The sequence below is a fragment of the Lycorma delicatula genome, chromosome 4, assembly GCF_047948215.1.
Source record: "Lycorma delicatula isolate Av1 chromosome 4, ASM4794821v1, whole genome shotgun sequence".
Lineage (NCBI taxonomy): Eukaryota > Metazoa > Arthropoda > Insecta > Hemiptera > Fulgoridae > Lycorma > Lycorma delicatula.
Window position 1 is genome coordinate 123,609,454 of NC_134458.1, and position 20,471 is coordinate 123,629,924.

General features: G+C 30.7%; 1 protein-coding gene and 1 pseudogene across 2 annotated transcripts in view; both read right to left on the reverse strand.

Annotated features, from left to right (window-relative positions):
* Positions 1-20,471, reverse strand: part of LOC142323852 (uncharacterized) — a 44,307-nt gene that overhangs the window by 7,400 nt on the left and 16,436 nt on the right. The window contains exons 3-6 of one of the 2 annotated variants that reach the window (XM_075364139.1): positions 20,073-20,178; positions 15,859-15,968; positions 10,547-10,632; positions 8,858-9,068 (exon numbers count right to left, since the gene is read on the reverse strand). In XM_075364139.1, coding sequence (XP_075220254.1) covers positions 8,858-9,068; positions 10,547-10,632; positions 15,859-15,968; positions 20,073-20,178 — 513 coding nt within the window. Of the gene's footprint in view, positions 1-8,857; positions 9,069-10,546; positions 10,633-15,858; positions 16,083-20,072; positions 20,179-20,471 lie in introns of both variants that reach the window. The other variant, XM_075364138.1, reaches the window with a different exon arrangement.
* LOC142323198 (uncharacterized) lies at positions 1,873-3,585 on the reverse strand (annotated as a pseudogene).

Consider the following 20,471-nt stretch of genomic DNA (forward strand, 5'->3'; position numbering starts at 1 on the left):
CCAGGCTTCTTTCTCTGCAACTTCCAGTTGTTTCTCAAAATTACCATCTTTGAGAAATTTTCTAATGTCAAGACCAGTAAAGACACCCTTTTTTAATTTGGCAGTTGATAAGACTGGAAATTTATCACAGATGTATTTAAAATAATTATCTTCTTTTGGTAAAGCTTTGAAAAATTGCTTTATCAAGCCTGAAGAGGTAGAAGGAGAACTTTATTTGGATCAATGAGAGCTTATCGGAGCACACTGTTGGTTCCAGGTTTTAATAAAACTCTTTTTGGCCAATCTTTCCTTATCCAATCATTTTCTCTGTCTCTGCTATCCCATTTACACAAAAAAACAAGGAAACTTTGTATATCCTCCTTGCTGTTCTAGGAGCATCGATATTATTTTGTGATCGCAGCACGTAATCCACTTATGATTGTCATATTTAATTTAGGAAAGAAAAAACTCGATTTATGCAAACTGATGATTGAAACAGCACTGATAATAGTTGCACAGTGCTTGAGTAATATGGATAGCTGCCAATAACAACTTGACGACCAAGCTCTCCAACCACCTCATCATCTTCAGCCCAAACCCTTCCCCGTCTCTTCAGATCATTCAACTGTTTAGCTATATGAATGCATAGTATAAGCCAAAAAAGTGAATATGTTATATTAATTTATTATAAAAAAAAGTTATGTGTACTTTATACCATCACATTTTTGCAATTTTTCAACTTTTTACAAATTTTGAAAAATCCTGACTTGATGGAAAAAAATGAAGGTTATTTTCGGATTCAGTACTAAAAATACATAGGAATCAATTATTAAAAGTTAAAAAAACATTCCACAGTCCAAATTTTGCAAGCTTGTGTAATATATCATATTCTTGGAGTATTTACTAGTAATAAATTTATTGATTTTTCAAACACAGTACTTATTTGCATAAATTTTTACCAACTTAACTACTGTTTTATTCATGGTGTGCACTAAAGTTTTACTTTTTTACTTCATCTTAATATTTTATTAGTCTTTTCCATTAACCCTTACGGCCTCAAGCCTATTTTGTAAGTACTAGTTAAAAGCCCAAGCACGTTTTTCAGAAAAAGTAGATGTTTAGTAGAAATGCTACAGAAATAACAATATACACGATAAAATTATGAAAAAAATTGTAATTAATCAGTAAACTATGTAGATTGTGGTGCTGCAATCCAAAATGTTGTTACACCCTTGATTAATTATGTAAAAAATAAAATTCAACTTTTTTTCATTTAAAAAAAAAATACTGAATTTGTTCTTTATTTGAAAAAATCCTTGCTATTTATATCTCATCTATCACTGTTTCTAAAAACGAAACTGTACGGGTGAGACTTTTAGCACAAGCACTCATGTACGATATATCGTTACTTTGAGGCTCTAAGGGTTAATATTTATTAAGTGGTATGTAAACAGTAATATAACACATTCTGAATGAATAAAAATAGAAATATGGAATTTATTTAAAAGAAACAAAAATAAAAACTATATAAAATTCACATAAACATAAATAAAATTTACCAAAGTCCGAGAGGGGTTGTAAAGGCCCCTTCTCTGACAACACAATAAAAAACAACACAAAAACCATAAAAAATTAAAAGAAAAAGAACCACATTAAAAACTCCATGATTTTCCAAATATATATTTATAACAAAAAGAGACTTAATTTAAAGAAAATTATAGTTTTTATGGAAATTGTAAATTAATAATCTGGTGTTATGTACACATTTTATTCTGAAAATAACAAAATCTATTATAACTGATAGTAAAAAACATATAAAATATAAAGAATAATACAATATTCTGTTGATTTTTAGTTAAATAAAATTATTTTGAAAGTAAAGATATTTCTTGATCAATTAAATTTATACTTTTGTTGAAATCTTCCATAATTTTTCTTTTTTGTTTTGCTTCCAATTCTCAGGCAATAGTTTGCTTCCTTTTTCTTATTTTCTTCTTCTTTTTCTTTTTCTAAGGACTCGATATATCGTGCATAAGCATTTCCTGCACTTTGAGTCATCCTTATATTAATATTTTTAATTCCATCTGCAGCCTTTACTGCATTGTAAACTTGTGTCATGTTGACTAGCGAAGTTTCCTTTTGATTTTCAATGACACACTGCTTATTAACAGAGAAACCTCTTTCAACTTGAGTGTTTCCATGAACAATCTAGACTGTCATTTGAATAACTAATCTTAATGCCTTGAATTTGTTTACATCATTCCCGAGTATATCACACCAAAATTCATCCAGTCTTGATTTTTTGTCCTTCAAGAACTTTTGTGTTTTTTTTTAAAAACTAATATTGCCTATAATGTTTTTGAAATTTCTGTCAATATTTTCACTCTCAACACTAGTCAAGTACTTTTTTCCATAAAAATTTCAAAGCGCTTTTTAAGCAAGACAAAGACACTTTTTCATTACTTATAATATTTGGATCACAAAAGCTTGCTGCCTTAACAATCTTATATTTAATAGGAGATTTTTCTATTACTTTTTTAACAAAACTCTTAAAAATATTCAAAAAGTCTCTTTTAAATAATAAAATATCTTTATCATTAATATTTTTATTTTTTTTCAACTCCAATTGAGTACTATAACCTATATTAATTGGTGGGTATAAAATTATCATTTAGTTTGAGGTCAATTTTTGAGATTACAGAACTTTTGATCACTTTTCTTTTCATGAACCTTCTCATTACGTTTACAAGAATGTTCAATTCGTTGTACATATATGGGAACATAAGCTCATCAGTTTGGAATTTTCGTAAAAACGGCTCTACCTCGTTAGCTAAAACAATATAAAAAAGCACATTTTCTTCAAGTAATTTATCTGCTAGATGATTTTCCATAATTTTAAAACTATTTGATGTAATTTTTTTTTTTTACACTTTCATATTGCTTAAAGATTAGGTATAAGTTTTGCACATTTGGCGACTTGTATATTTTTAACCCATCTTGTCGAACAAAATTCTAAAGGAAATACTTTAGAACTAGTACACTCGGTATAATTCAATTTTCATACAGAATTATTGAAAACATTATAGATTACTCTAAGAAATGATGAAACTGTCCATTTACTGTCTTGAAAAGCTGTTTTGAAACCAACAGTATATCACAGCTTCCACTATCAAATAAATTAAAATGTTCATCATGTTCATCTTTTAAATCTTTTGTCAAATCATTTAGAAATTTAAAATTAATGTTTGGCCCATTCATTGCTATGTTAATCATTTTAATCAAATCAATACCTTTTAATTGGCTTTGAAATCCATTAATAAGATCAGAAGTTTTGGTATGTCCAGGGAACGCTGAACCAATATAGCGTGTTTCTGGCCTACGTGATAGTTTATACAAAAACCTTACCTATATATCTTGCTGCTCTTTTTGAAATATTGAATTTAAAGACTCGTCGAAGCTTACGCAAAAATGATAGTTATCTCTAATTTCATCTAGCAATTGATTTTGAAAATATGGACCTAAACCATATGTTATGGTATAAACTATTTTAGTACGTGATAATTTCATCGTTGCACCAATCTCAGAATCGGGAAACATCAACTTCATAACACCTACTGATTTTCCAGCAGCTGATTGAGTTAAATGTTATAAACAGTGTTAAAGCACCAAATAATTTCGGCTTTTGTTGTTTCATTCCTGGGTGTACAAAATGACATAGTCAAAGTTTAAGTATTATTTTATGTTAATTTTGTCTTATTAGTAATGTTTTTGGTTAAATTTAACTCTGCATTAACAACATTTTCTGCTGGTATCTCTTTTTGTTGAAGATTAGAAGCTTCATTAGAGAAAAAATTCTGTATCAAAATTCTTTGATTAATTGTATTTAGCATAGCTTTATGTTTTAAACTCTTTTTATGACTAATTTTTGCATGTTCTGCCATATTTTGCAATATTTGAAAAAAGCATCATAAATACTTTTGTCACACTTATCAAGCCAAGGTTTGTACTTTTTTCAAGCCATAATGGATTGAACTTTAGTTCACTAGTTTTAGCTAAGTTTCTTAGCAATGGTTTCTGCAATGCATTAAAGTAATTTAGTATTGGAATAATAGACACTATTTTGTATAATTTTTATTAATAGATAAAAATGATACCTTTCTTAATTTTTGACACGCGGATAAAAAAGAATGTAAATATTAGCTTTTATGCTTATTTAAGTGTCATTATGTGTGGAGATGATTATGTCGTGAGATGACGTGTGTTGTAATTTGTTTATAGTTATTTATGCAACAAGGGTGTGAAGTATCTTTTCACATATGAGTTTACTTCTGCGCACGAGCCACCTAAGTTCACGCATGTGTTATGTAACTTTTTATAATTTTGTGCGCAAAAGTATTACAGATAATTGTATTTAATTGAAATTATTAAGTTAAGTCAAAATACTTCAAACTTTTGAATAAAATTTAAATTGATATATAAATTGCTTAACTTGTAACAAGTTTTAATTAAAAGTAGTGACATTTCAAAAATTTGCCAGAAAAAACAAGATGTAAACAAATATTTAAAATTTTATGTAAAAAAAATGTTAATATGCAAAAGTATTACTTATACACTACTTCTGCACTAATGCCAGAAATTGGAGTTCTGCCATTGGGCACAAGCATCAGAAGTACTACTTTTGCGCATGTGATTATTAAAAGATAATTTAAAATTTCCAAAAAAGTTTCAAATTTTCATGATTTTCCAAACCCAAAATGAAATCCCATGAGTTTCCAGGTTTTCCAGTCATGCTAACAACCCTGATATTGTTGCATATAATATGCAACAATATCAAATGTTATGTATAAAACCAACACGATGCAAAAATAGAAACAATCGGTCTAAAACTTCATTTATCACTGCCCAGGATTCAACAGATGTCTGGGCAATTTAAATTTATGATGCAGGCTGCATAACATATTCAATCATGTGGTGTAAAGTTAAGTGGCAGTTGCATCTTACACATAAAGATGTGCTTTTTGCTGACATGAGGTATCCATGAGTGGCTCTGGTATGTCCTAACTGTAATTGGCAAAGGACCACTTCCTCTCGACAAATTTTTCTACACAAGGAGTTCCATGGCAACACAGTATCTTTGATATGCCGGACTTTGTTATCCACTGTAGTAGTCCAGTCACCATGCCACTTTGCCCGAAGAGTGAGTTTTAAACAATAAAATTGTATATTGTAACACGAGTGGTGAAGGACGGTTGACTACATGCATCTTTAGCAGTGCAATCTGCACATTCATTTCCTGGAATTCCCACATGGCTAAGGATATCCAGCAGCAACTGTTTAATTCAGTGATTACATTATAGATATGTAGGACAATAGGATGTCTAGAATACAAATATTCTAAAGCTTGGAGTGCACTACACGAATCGCTACAATTAAGGATATGATGGTACTTTGGGTTGATAGTATACAAAACCATATTGATAACATATAGTTCAGCAGAAAAGAGACTTTTAATACTAGCTAGGCCAAATATGTGGGATCATTCATTAACACAACAAATGCGTATCCAACGGTATCATTCTGTTTCGATCCATCTACGTATACTACTGTGTCTGGGTTTATCTTGAAGAGAGAATATGTTAAAACATTTGTTAAAAGATGATAGGTAGTGTTGATTGTTTATTGTATACTGTAAGGTCATGAACAAGAAGATAGGGAGGAGAGTGGAGTATTTCAAGACGCATAGCGACAGAATCATTGTAATAAGGATAAAATCAAAACCTAAACCGACAACGATTGTTAACATCTATATGCCTACAAGCGCCCTTGATGATGATGATGAGGTAGAGTGTGTATACGAAGAGATTGATGAAGCAATTAAACACGTAACAGGAGATGAAAATTTAATAATAGTTGGAGATTGGAATGCAAGCATTAGAAAAGGCAAGGAAGGAAATATAGTAGGTGAATATGGGCTGGGCAAAAGGAATGAAAGAGGGGACAGACTTATAGAGTTTTCAACAAAGTATAATTTAGTAATTGCCAACACCCAATTTAAAAATCATAATAGAAGAATATACACTTGGAAAAAGCCAGGCGATACTGCAAGGTATCTAGATTATATCATGGTTAAGCAAAGATTTAGGAATCAACTCGTTGACTGCAAAACTTACCCTGGAGCAGACATTGATAGCGACCATAATTTGGTGATAATGAAATGTAGATTGGGGTTTAAAAACCTGAAGAAAAGGTGTCAGATGAATCGGAGGAATTTAGAGAAGCTTGAGGAAGAGGAGGTAAAGAAGATTTTTGAGGAGGACATCGCAAGAGGTCTGAGTAAAAAAGATAAGGTAGAAAATGTAGAAGAAAATGGGAGAATATTATAAAGGAAATTATAAAATCAGCAGAAGTGAACTTAGGTGGAATAAAGAGAACTGGTAGAAAACCTTGGGTTTCCGACGATATATTGCAGCTGATGGATGAACGTAGAAAATATAAGAATGATAGTGATGAAGAAAGTAAAAGGAACTATTGGCAGTTAAGAAATGCTATAAACAGGAAGTGCAAACTGGCGAAAGAAGAGTGGATTAAAGAAAAGTGTTCAGAAGTGGAAAGAGAAATGAACATTGGTAAAATAGACGGAGCATACAGGAAAGTTAAGGAAAATTTTGGGGTACATAAATTAAAATCTAATAATGTGTTAAACAAAGATGGTACACCAATATATAATCCGAAAGATAAAGTCCATAGATGGGTGGAATATATTGAAGAGTTATACAGAGGAAATGAATTAGAAAATGATGTTATAGAGGAAGAAGAGGAAGTTGAGGATGATAAATGGGAGAAACAATACTGAGATCTGAATTTAAGAGAGCATTAAAAGATTTAAATGGCAGAAAGGCTCCTGGAATAGATGGAATACCTGTAGAATTACTGCGCAGTGCAGGTGAGGAAGCGATTGATAGATTATACAAACTGGTGTGTAATATTTATGAAAAAGGGGAATTTCCGTCAGACTTCAAAAAAAGTGTTATAGTAATGATACCAAAGAAAGCAGGGGCAGATAAATGTGAAGAATACAGAACAATTAGTTTAAATAGTCATGCATCAAAAATCTTAACTATAATTCTATACAGAAGAATTGAGAGGAGAGTGGAGGGAGTGTTAGGAGAAGACCAATTTGGTTTCCGGAAAAATATAGGGACAAGGGAAGCAATTTTAGGCCTCAGATTAATAGTAGAAGGAAGATTAAAGAAAAACAAACCAACATACTTGGCGTTTATAGACCTAGAGAAGGCATTCGATAACGTAGACTGGAATAAAATGTTCAGCATTTTAAAAAAATTAGGGTTCAAATACAGAGATAGAAGAACAATTGCTAACATGTACAGAAACCAAACAGCAACAGTAACAATTGAAGAACATAAGAAAGAAGCCGTAATAAGAAAGGGAGTCTGACAAAGATGTTCCCTATCTCAGTTACTTTTTAATCTTTACATGGAACTAGCAGTTAATGATGTTAAAGAACAATTTAGATTCGGAGTAACAGTACAAGGTGAAAAGATAAAGATGCTACGATTTGCTGATGATATAGTAATTCTAGCCGAGAGTAAAAAGGATTCAGAAGAAACAATGAACGGCATAGATGAAGTCCTACGCAAGAACTATCGCATGAAAATAAACAAGAACAAAAAAAAAGTAATGAAATGTAGTAGAAATAACAAAGATGGACCACTGAATGTGAAAATAGGAGGAGAAAAGATTATGGAGGTAGAAGAATTTTGTTATTTGGGAAGTAGAATTACTAAAGATGGACGAAGCAGGAGCGATATAGAATGCCGAATAGCACAAGCTAAACGAGCCTTCAGTAAGAAATATAATTTGTTTACATCAAAAATTAATTTAAATGTCAGGAAAAGATTTTTGAAAGTGTATGTTTGGAGTGTCGCTTTATATGGAAGTGAAACTTGGACAATCGGAGTATCTGAGAAGAAAAGATTAGAAGCTTTTGAAATGTGGTGCTATAGGAGAATGTTAAAAATCAGATGGGTGGATAAAGTGACAAATGAAGAGGTGTTGCGGCAAATAGATGAAGAAAGAAGCATTTGGAAAAATATAGCTAAAAGAAGAGACAGACTTATGGGCCACATACTAAAGCATCCTGGAATAGTCGTTTTAGTATTGGAAGGACAGGTAGTAGGAAAAAATTGTGTAGGCAGGCCACGTTTGGAATATGTAAAACAAATTGTTAGGGATGTCGGATGTAGAGAGTATACTGAAATGAAACGACTAGCACTAGATAGGGAATCTTGGAGAGCTGCATCAAACCAGTCAAATGACTGAAGACAAAAAAAAAAAAAATACGGTAAGGTCAAAAATAAAATTTATAAGGTTGATTCTCCACGGAGGATATGAACATGGATATGTTGGAAAAACAGGTGTGTCAACATTTATAAGATGCAGTAAATGCTGGATATGAATACCCATAGGTGCTGCATAATGAGGATGGTCCTCATATTTATATAAAGGATAAAGAATAAGGATTAGCACGATTGCATTAAAATTTGGGTAAGTTGGATGTGCTTTAAGATGAGCAAAAGACGTGTATTTGTACGTATATCCTTCTGGAATTTTTTAATGCTAAATTTGTTTTCTGGTTAGAGGGCCTGAAATTTTCAAGATCTGCAAAAAAAACCTTGACATTCAAAATTTGACCAATTACCGTACTTTATCTTATATAGTATACTTTATAAATGTACAGTATAACTATATAACCAATAATGTAAAAAAAATGGCAGAATAAAGGGGTTAGTAAATAATAAATTCTACCAAACCTTACGGGCACAGTAATTAATAAAATTTTACATTCACAATATCTAACCTTTATATCCTCGTGTGTTACGCTAGGTTGTAGGTTTGATACAACAATACGATGACCAGTAGGTTGAGAAGTCTGTACAGATGATGGTTGTGACAAGACTCCCATAGAACGTGACAAAGGAGCAGCTGGTGTATCCAACCTAGCTTTCATTTCTTGACTTATTCGGCTTCTATGACTTCTCAGATTATCTTCTTCTTCAAACACGCTTCCTCTAAAAAAAAATAAAAATAAATATATATTAAAAAAATAATGACTAAGATGGTAAACATGCCTCTCTTTATTTTCAGAAATAATTAATGTTTTTAATCAATCTTTACATTAAAAGTTATAACAAAGCTAAGATCTCAACAAAAGTAATAAACATGAAAAAAAAAACTTTTATAAATAAATAGTTTACATACTATTCAATCCTGACTTACAAGTACAATGTGTAACTCATCCTAATATATAGAAATATTCCAAACTGCATGGAAATCTCTTGCAAGATAACTCTATAGCGAAAAAAGTTCATATAAACATAGGTAAAAAAAAAAAAAGGGCAGAATAAAGGGGTTAGTAAATAATAAATTCTACCAAATCTTAAGGGCACAGTAATTAATAAAATTCTGAATTCAAAATATCTAACCTTTATATCTTTATGTGTTACGCTAGGCTGTAGGTTTGATACAACAATATGATGACCAGTAGGTTGAGAAGTCTATACAGATGATGGTTGCGACAAGACTCTCATAGAACATGGCAAAGGAGCGGCTGGTGTATTTGTCCAACCTAGCTTTCATTTCTTGACTTATTCTTATTTTAATGAAAACTGTTCATTAGTGAGTTTCAGCTCAAAATTGTGGACTGAGTAAGAGGAACTTATCAGAGAAGTCTGGATAAATGCTTACAAAAATCAGTTAGTGCATTCAATTGAGGATAATGATAAACAAAGCCATTACAATTTTGGCATTCTTGATAAAGTGAACAAAGATAGTGTTTTTAGAAAAAGTAATCTTCTCTGACAAAGCTATTTCCATATTTCTGGTCACGTTAACAGTCATAATCATCAGATGTGGGGTAGTGAGAACCCTCATGCTGTTTGACAAACATTGAAAATTAACATTCGGTGTGTACTGAATGCTTATGAATTGATCAAATCATTCTTCTTTGCCAAGCCAACAGTAACTAGTGCTAGTTACTTAAAGATGTTGCCAGAGCATATGCAGCACCACAAATTGAACATCAGCAACCCAATGTTTACTTCCAACAATGGCGTACCATTACACTGGGGTTTACATGAACAATTTTCTCAACACTGGATTGGCCATGATGGGACAATTGTCTGGCCACCTCAACACCCTGATATTACTCCACTCAATTTCTTTCTCTGGGGGTTTGTCAAAGACTGGGTGTACATAACAAAGGTTGTCAATGTCAATGAACTAAAAGAAATGAAGGTGTAATTAATGGAATAAGGAGTGAAATAACATTTCACGCGTTAACATATAAGGTTAAAAGGTGCTCATATGAACTTGTTTGTGTTAATAAGTACTATAAACAAAACTGTCTGAAATGTCCTGTTCAACAATAAAATAAGCATAATAGTTTTTAAAACAAAGTTTAACAAAACTTGAAATAAGATGTAAATGTAAAGAAAACACAAATTACTGCAAATATAAATTAATATTATGTTTTTGTTCACAAACTGACCTTGTAGCTCCAAATGTCCTCATAACGGGAGTTTGTCTGTTTAAAGAAGCAGGTATCTGATAATCCCATCTCTCTGGCATTCTTGGCTATAATATAAAAAAGTATAGTAATTGCAGGAAATTTAAAATAGCATTATTAGAACTAAATATCACTTTTAAAAAATACTTATTTTATTGCAATTTCTTGGCTTTATATGTTTTATTAAATTCTATTTAAAACCCTATCAAATTATTCAGTCGAATTAAACACGTAACAAGTTCGCTACAAAAAGAAATATTGCAAGTAGTTGATGGTTTTAGACAAACAAACAAAACACACCTATTCAATACCGTATCCAAGTAAAAAAAATGTGGAAATAGTATTATCTTATGTCAAAGGGAGATAACAGTTTTTAAAAAGAGGAATAGCAACATTACTTAAACTCAAAAATCAGTAGCATGGGTCCTGTGCAAGACAAAAAACTTAATTCCTTAACAACATAACAGTTCAACAGCACCTAGAACCTCTGCCTACCTTTCATTCAGAAGGTTCTGGAATTTTCACACAATATAAAGTTAATCTATCATTATGTAACTATAATTGGGAATGAGATTGTTGTTTCCAGATACAATAGATAAATAAATTGCTGGGTATGAAGGAAAAGGAAAAATGCTAACTCATGCTTCAATGAGAATTTCATTAGAAGGCATACTGTTATCTTAGTTAACCATTTGAAAAATAAAAAATTTGATGTGGATACCACATGACTTCCTTGTACACCTATTAAATTACAAATGCACATTTTTTGCTGCATTTCATTTAAAACTTACTCCATTTGAAAGTGAGATACGATCCTCCAATTCTTTAATAAAGTGGAGAGTTACAAAATTGCTAAAATATTAGGTACATATATTTATACAATTATTAATTCAACAATTTTATCTGAAATATTAGGATAGAGTAAAAGTCCCTTTACTACTCTTATGATATAATCACATACATATATGGTTATAATATGCATATATTATGATATAACCATCAACAAAATGAAAACAAAAATGAATAATCAGATGTTTCATCAAATTTGCTGTGGATACCGCATGACTTACTTGTAAGCCTATTAAATTATGAATGCATGTTTTTTTTTTAAAATGAAAAGTACATAACATTTTATTTCATTAATAACTTTTGATTTTTTTTTTTTTGTTATTATTAAACTATTATTAATTGTAAAACTTCTTTATAAAATCAGAGGTTAATAATTTTTAATTATTCAAAAGGGGAATAGTTGTGCAATCAAAAGGGGAGGTGCACAACTAGATGTTGCAACAGTCCTAAATCCAAAAATTTCAACATCCTACAGCTAATTGTTTTTGAGTTATGCGAGATATGTACATACGTATGTACATATATATATCACGCCGAAACTAGTCAAAATGGATATTTCCATTGAAATCTGAAAACCAAAATCCTTTACTTTGTACAAGGAAGTAAAAATTATAACAAAGATAACTTTTCTCAAACTCAGTGTATAAAATCCAAAAAAATGGAACTAAACAAAGCAAAATAACACAAATATTCCATATGAAAATATTTTACAAAACCTTTAATATTGGTGGTACAAATACAATGTAAAAATGTTTGCTCCAACAGATAATTAAAAAATTCAGTTTATTCAACCTTCTTAATAAGCATTTATTTACTGCACAAGCAGTATAAGACTAGGATGGCTATCAAATGATGTTTCTTTCTCCTGTACTCGCATCACAATTCCGCTTTTATCTTTTCTCCTAATTTCTTACACCTCTTTAATGTAAACATCATTTGTTTATCTTTGTTTTCTGAATTTTCTATGCAAATTTTGTTTTCTTAGACTGATCGTTTTCACTGATATTTTCAACCACTTTGAACGTTTTGCAAGGCCAAGATGTTAATACAATAAGACAGGGATAAAATAAATTGATTTATAACAAATTTTGATTTTGTTCTAAATCATTAAACCAAAAGAAATTTTATTCAATCCAATGAATCGAAGAACTGACGGAAAATTTAGCTATGTATGATGCAGCTAATTCTGAGTCTGTTTTCTAAGATATGTGATAACATCTGCACAATTTGAAAAAGCTCTGAAATACTTACTGGAAGAAATCAAAATAATTACAATAAACACAGATGAATACTGAATCCATTTTTAAACAGCTTTATGCTGGTTGAACAAATATGAAAGAAAAACTTATTGAAATATGAACTTAAGGGATTTTGAAGCTAAGATTTATGTTTTTAAGAGTGAAGCCTAGTTTTACGTCAAAGTAATAGACAAATACCCTAAGCTGACAAGGGATCCTAAATTTTTTTATACTATTTGCATCCCTGTAATTATAAAAAGAAAGTTGTCTTGTCTAAGACTACAAACAAAACAAAATCTGGCTTAAATGCTTTTTATCTTTTTATTCCTAAATATATGTTAATAAGGGTTTTTTAAAATCAGCTCACAATCTCTCTCATTGGGTTACCACTCACATTTTGGAAACCAGTACTACAGTTGACTAACAAATTGGGTGTAGTTTCTTACAATGCTAATGATATACAAGGGTAAATCAAATATAAATGGTCATTTTTTATTTTATAAATTTATTTATTAATATACACAATTCATACCTTCATTATTTCTCTATATAGTCTCTTGCATGATCTACACACTTTTGTCAACGATTTGAAAGCCTGAAATATTCCTTGTTCATGCAAAGTTTGAGGACCAGTTGTCAACCAATTGCACAGCACTCCTCGATGTTTTTATTGTTTTTGAATTGTTCCCCTCCAAGCAATAGTTTCAAGGGTCCAAACAAAAAATAGTCATAAGGCGACAAATCTGGACTGAAGGGAGGGTGGCTGAGGGTTTCCCAGTGCACTTTTTCCAATTTACTTCTTGTGAAAATCACATTGTGTGGCCTGGTGTTGCCATGAAGAAGGATGATATCTCTAATAGCGATACCCCATCTTTTGTTTTAGCAGGCAGCCTTTGTTGACGGTAGCAGCTAGCAATAGTAAGCCGCATACACAAATTGTTGATTATGGAGAAAATAAATGAGTAAAGCTCGCCTCGAGTCAAAAAAAATTGTTGTAAGAACTTTTCCAGCTGACTAATGGGTTTTAGCCTTCACTGGGCAGCCCTCATCCTTCCTTTGCCACTCCTTACTTGCCATTTTTGACTACGGAGTATAATGATGGACCCATGTCTCATCACATGTGACAATGCACCTCAAAAAATCATTGCCATTTTGCTGAAACGGATTCAGAAGTCTCCCAGATTTCCAACTTGACCTGTTTTTGATTTTTGGTTAAAAACTTCAGAACCCATCGAGCACTAATTTTTCTAAAGCCAAGATGATCAGTGATAACAGATTGTGCACTCCCATAGCTGATACCCACTTCTGATGTGATTTCTTCAACAGTGAATTGACGATCACCTTCGAAAAGCTCTCCAACAGCACAGATGTTATCAGTGGTGAGACTTGACCTGGGGCATTAATCATGTCTTTCAATTTCTACACTTTCTCATCTGCCCTATGTACACACTCAGTTCTGGGACAATGTAGCATCCCCAAACTGTACCTTCAAACAAGATAAAATTTATTCGGCTGTACTGACTGTACTGACGACAGAACAGAATGGAGGAGCTAACCATGCTGGTTCCGCCTCTCTAGCACACCGAACATTAACCCTCCACTTCGCCACCCAGCTCGAAACTGTTTGCTGCGTAGAATAGCAAAATTACTGTTTAAATTTGATTCACCCTCCTACATTACTGACTAATCATAACAGCTGGCTATTTCTGTGAAAAAAAATTAATATTTTTTCACAGAAATAGCAAAAATGTTTTAGTACATCTAAGATGAAGCACTTTTGTAATTAATTTTGGATTGAATGCTGGAATGTTGTTTCAATATAATCCTGTAAAGATAAAGAGGAACTACTGACAGACTTAGGAAAAGAATGAACTAATAATTTTAATTAATGATAAAGTTGAAGATAAATGAATTGCAACCTGGTTAAAAATTAATCATTTCAGAAAAGACAATTTACATTATATTTCAAACTGATAATCAAAAAAAAGCTGGCAATTCATGTTCAATTACCTAGGTTCAGTTATCTCTTCATTGACATATTAAAAGAAATATGTATCATAATAAATTTTAATGTTAATGAGCAATAACAAACATTTTTATATTAGCACCACAATTTTAAAAACTGTTTGATACTTTGAAAATTTGGGGGTTCTTGCATCAGGGGGCTTTTTTAATGATTAAAATATTTACTACAATCGATCTGAAATAAATTAAATTGAAATTAACTTTTATTTTTTCAAAAATTTAGGATTTTCTATAAAGGGATAGGGGTATGAAGTTATTTCAGTGATTTTATTGTTTAACAAGATACGTTTTAAGCATTAAAAATTTGAATTTGTGAAAAATTATTTTTTCATTCTGGGGTTCCCATGCCAAGGCGAAGACTTTGAGTAAAACTAATTGAGAAAATAATCCTGAAGTGCTGATAATAAATTTAAAAAAGAACTTTTTAAAATTGTTTAAAAAATACAAAGATGCATAATTCTAAATAAAGAGGTAATTTTCTAGGAAGGGGGTGAAAATTTTTGACTAATTTTTTTTCTCAAGAAATACTAATGTATATAAAAATATTAACATTTTTAATTAAAATTTTAACTTACCCAGAGCAATGGGTAACTTACAAATTTAAAACAGATTTTTTTAAAAAATTAAACAATATTTTTTGTTATAGACCACTGGAGTGAGATTGGTAAAAGATTTTTATAGTGGTGTGAAGTATTGACGTAGAAAATGTAGATGCAAAAAACTCCTATAACTCATTTTCTGAAGCAGTGTATGGGTAAAAATAAAAGAAATAAATATATATAGTCATTTTTTGGGGAGGTGAATATTAAATACAATTTTTTGGTAATTTGTAATCTAGATAAAAAAACTTCAACTACAACGTTTGAAGAAAATTAGTCAACAGGTCCCAGGCATTATAAGATCAAATATAGATCAGGCCCCACACATGTGTATATGAAATATCCATCTGACAAAAATAAATCTTTAGAACTTTGGGGTATTGGAATAAACAATTTTTTCCCCCAGATTTTTACAATTTATTAAAATCATTTTTTTTTAAATGCCTCCTTAAGATACAAAATTAAAAAAAGGTCAATTAAAAAAAAAAAATTTTTGACGTCTGTCACAGCCATAGATGTATAGTAACAAATATTGCTATAGCCAGGAAAGTAATTAGAACATATTAGTGGAAAAAGATCTTACCTGTGAAAGCTGCTCATTATGTGTAACAATTTTAAGTTGTGCTGGTTGTTGTATTAATCTTGAGATAGATCTTGATGAAGGCCATGATGAATACATCTTATCATTATCATCTGTTAACATATCACCCGCATTGTCAATATCATTTACCCCATTTCCTCCTAACCTACTGATATTTACATTGTTATTTACTGTTCTACGAAGTACTGGAACATCTTCACTCATTTCTACAACAATAACATTTTCCATACATACACACACACACATGAACTAAATATTGACTAACTTTTATCTTTTAAATATTAAAAAACAAAATTTAACAGAAGTTATAACTATGTCATACTAAATACAGCATACCAGTATAAAAATATACACTTCTAAACTGTTTTATGAACACATATACTAGTTATAAGATTCATATTATATTCTGGAAACATCTTCAGACATTTTGTGCTGGTTTGCTCATTTGGGCCTATGTATTTGCTTCTTGGTGTTCACTGGGTCAGAATTTGTTGCTGATAAGATTCTAACAACAGAATGGCAGCCTGAAGAAACTAGGGTATGAAAACACCATTACCATTAAAATATAACTGCTCTAAATGTTCTCAAACTATTTCCTTTCTCAAATGGAATGGGAAATACTAAACCTATGAATCTCACCAACACACATTTTGTAATTTAATATAAATAGATAAAAGTGATTTATGACCTTTGAAACTCCAATCATGGAATGTAAAGTAGTTTGGGTGATCCAAAACCTCCTTTAGGTACACTACTGCCAGAATGCATGTTTACTCATTTAGAACTTATTTTAGATTGATTTCGGTAATCTTTTATTGTTTTTAATCAATCTATGGTTATATCTAAACATCACATTATAACAATATGACATCCCTTCAACCAGTATTTTTTAGATTAGTAGCTAATACATTTTCATTTCTACTTCATGTATTATTTTTTAATAGCACTGCAATGCTTTCCCCATCACTTAGTTTAGTCTGTAACAGTTTACTGGCAAACACATAATTTGCAGAAGGTATTGAAAATTATGTCCATCCATTTCTATGCAGTTGTCAACAAGTTTGACAATGTTCCTGGTACTCTTGTAGCTGTATCCTGTCTATCTACTGGATGGCATTTCTTTAATTCCTGCAGGGTATGTGGATTGCTCCTATAAACAATTTCTTTTAACTAATCCTACAGAAAGAATTCTGGCAGATCAGGGAATCTCGATTGTCATGATCTTTAAAAATAATTCTTCTAGTGAAAAAAATCTTGTAGCATCTCCATAGCAGAGCAAGCTGTATGGTAAGTGGTGTTGTTCTGTTGAAACCAGCAGTCACATTCATCCTACTGTAGTAAGGTAAGTATAATTATTTGATAATTTCTTGGTGGATTCATTGCCTTAAAACTGCACACCATACGCCTATATTTTATGTGAGTGTACGGGAGATTCAAAGAAAATGTGCTTTTCAGTATCCCAGTTCTGGTAGTTTTGACTAACATACCTACAAAGCTAAAACCAGGCTTTATTGGTGAAAAACACGATCTAAAATGCCAATGTTGTCTCTAATGAAGTTCTTGAACCACTGACAGTAATGAACCCTTTAAACATAATCTACTCATAATTAGTTAGTTCATGGAAAACCTACACTCATTAAGCATAACATTCCAGCATTTTCCTCACTGCAGTGGGCTGACCTAGTGAGATGTTCTTTTCTCGGCTTAGTCTCCACAAAGATTTATCAAATCTTATAAATGCTGCTTTAATGTCCTGTATGACTGAACCGCTTCATTAAAAATGGCCTGTGTCAGGCACTTTTCTGGTCTAAAACTGAAACTGTTTCAGAAAATGTTTTAACAACTTCTGAACAATACTTTTCAATGGTGCTTCCTTTTCAAATTTCTCAAACATTTGCTGATATACAACATAAGATTTTGTTTCTAAATAAATCTCCATCATGAATGCACAGTTAACTGCACATTAACAAACAACACACAATTACACAACCCTGTTCAAAAGCCAATGCCTGACAGAATTGCAAGTGCAGACAATAAACAGTCCTCCTCTACTCCAGCTCCAGTTTTACCAACATCTTCTACATTATTTAAAAAATACAGTATTTTAACAAAAATATGCAAATAGTATAAACTACTAAGTAATGGGGGCCTCTTTTAAGTTGAACATTATGACTGCTGTCATTTATAAAAAAAAAAAAAAAAAAAAAAAAAAACTTCTGACACGAACCAACAATCTGGAGGAAAAGAAGAAATCAAATTGCAAACAGAAAAGCAAAACTCTGTTTATGTTACTGAGCTAGCACATAGAAGTAAATAAAAAAGTTTTATATATATGCTACATCATTTTGTGAAATTGCTAGCAGTGTTAAAAATATATTACACAAAAAAAAAAACATACATAAATATACTACAATTTCATTAATCATTAAAATTGTGTGAACAATTTTTTAAAAATTCAGCTTTGCAAATAATGATCTTGGAGAAGCAGTTGCTGCAATGAGCTTGAATTAGTTAAGGTAATAAAGAAATTATGCAAAAATAATAGGAAGCTATAGTTCCAATATACTATAATACCTGGAAATTTTTTTTTAAATACTAAAACTCTTATAACTAGGATGCAGGCAAAGCAATCCAATCTAACACACATTGTTCATTGGACTGTGATCCTGGACAATTAATTACCATGTGGTAGAGAAGCAATATACATCAATTACAGATGCAGTGTATCATAGTGAAATGTCACTTACATGATTTAATGAAGAAAATACAACAAAGAAAGTTAAATGTAATTATTTTGGGGGACAATGTAATGAATGATATGGTAAAAGTGAGGAACAGATAGATGCAATAGTAATAAGATTTTTGGTATATGTAAAGAAGAACAGGGCTTGATGATTTAGTATCCTTGTATTGTCATGGCAATGACTTATTAACCACATAATATATTCAGAACAAATTATGAAACTAAAAAAAAACAGATCCTAATTATTTACTTTATGTTCATTAATAAAAATAGATAAGTGGAAAAAGAGGCTAGTATTACTTCCACGCAGAGTTATACACATTGAACGCTAATGACTCATTAATGCATCACTCTAAACAGCATTAAAATACCATCAATGATATTTTAATGCTGTCATTCAAGCTCGGCAATTGCCCTAGGTTAGTTTATGATGTGCTGATCAGATGATGGTCTAAAAAAAATAATTATCAAATGGAAACTGATTACACTGAAAATGAACTGTATAAACGGAAGACAAAACTATTATTAATTTTTCATTTTGCCAAAATTATTTTCTTAATAAAAATTTTGCTTCAAACTAATATAAAAAAATTACTAGATAATACAGTAGGCCATCTATCTCTGTAGTTATTTAGTTCTTAGGTGGCGTCACTGAAACGCTATATTGATATAAGAAAATAAATACAAAAAAGAATCAATAAATGGACTAATTTAAGAATAAATTAACCTTGCACATGTTATAATTAAATCAAATCAAACTTAACCTACACTCGCTTTGCTCACTAACCTAGACTAGTGAGCAAAGCAAGTGTAGGTTAAGTTTGGTTAGATTACATTTATAATTTTGGTATTAATTAAATAAAAATAATTCCATTTATTCCTAAATTGGTCCATTTATTCATTATTTTTTGTATTTATTTTCTTATTTCAATTTAGCGTTTCAGTGGCACCATCTAAGAACTAACTAACTACAGAGGTAGATTGTTTACTACATTAATACAAACTGCTATATAAATTATAATATGATACGAAGGTTATCTGTGAGAAAAGGAAGCATCTATGATGGGTGATGAATTACAAGTCATAAAATTTTTTTTAGGGACATAAGGCTCAGCTTATCAAACACACTTGTTTTCCCACACCACACTGAGCATGTTAACTAAGTTAATTATCTCAACAAATTTAAAAGTAAATGACCTGTTAAATATTTCTATATATATATATATATATATATATATATATATATATGTACATATATAGAAATATTCTATATGTATAATCAAAGAAAAATAAATTAACCAACAAACAATAACATTTTAATTTTCCACAAAAATTAAATATATAAATCTTTAATAAAAGTACACCAACATAGAAGGCAGATAAAAGAAAAAAAAAACATGGCAAACAAAGCAAATAAGATATAATTACAGAAAAAAAAATTATTAAAACATACCTTCATCTGAATCATCACCAATAGTTATTGTTGGATCAGTAATTGAAGGATTAACAGAACGTAATATGAGTGGTACCTGTTGGCGGTTCTTTTGTCTTTGTCCAGTCTAAATTTATAAACAAGAAAGCTATTAGAATAAAAAAAAGGAAAACTTATAAGAATCTACATGTCTCACCTAAAATTTATACTCCACACAAACAGGTAAACATTAAACTTCATAATTCACCATATATGCTATGCTGAACTTTTAAAGACAGTCTATATATATTGAATAAATTCATATTCAATTCAACGCAATGTTTTTTAAAAATGTTACACTACTTCAGAAACAAAAATTTACCTAACTCTTATCAATACAAAATAAATCAACAAAATATAGATTGTGTAATTTTATTCTGT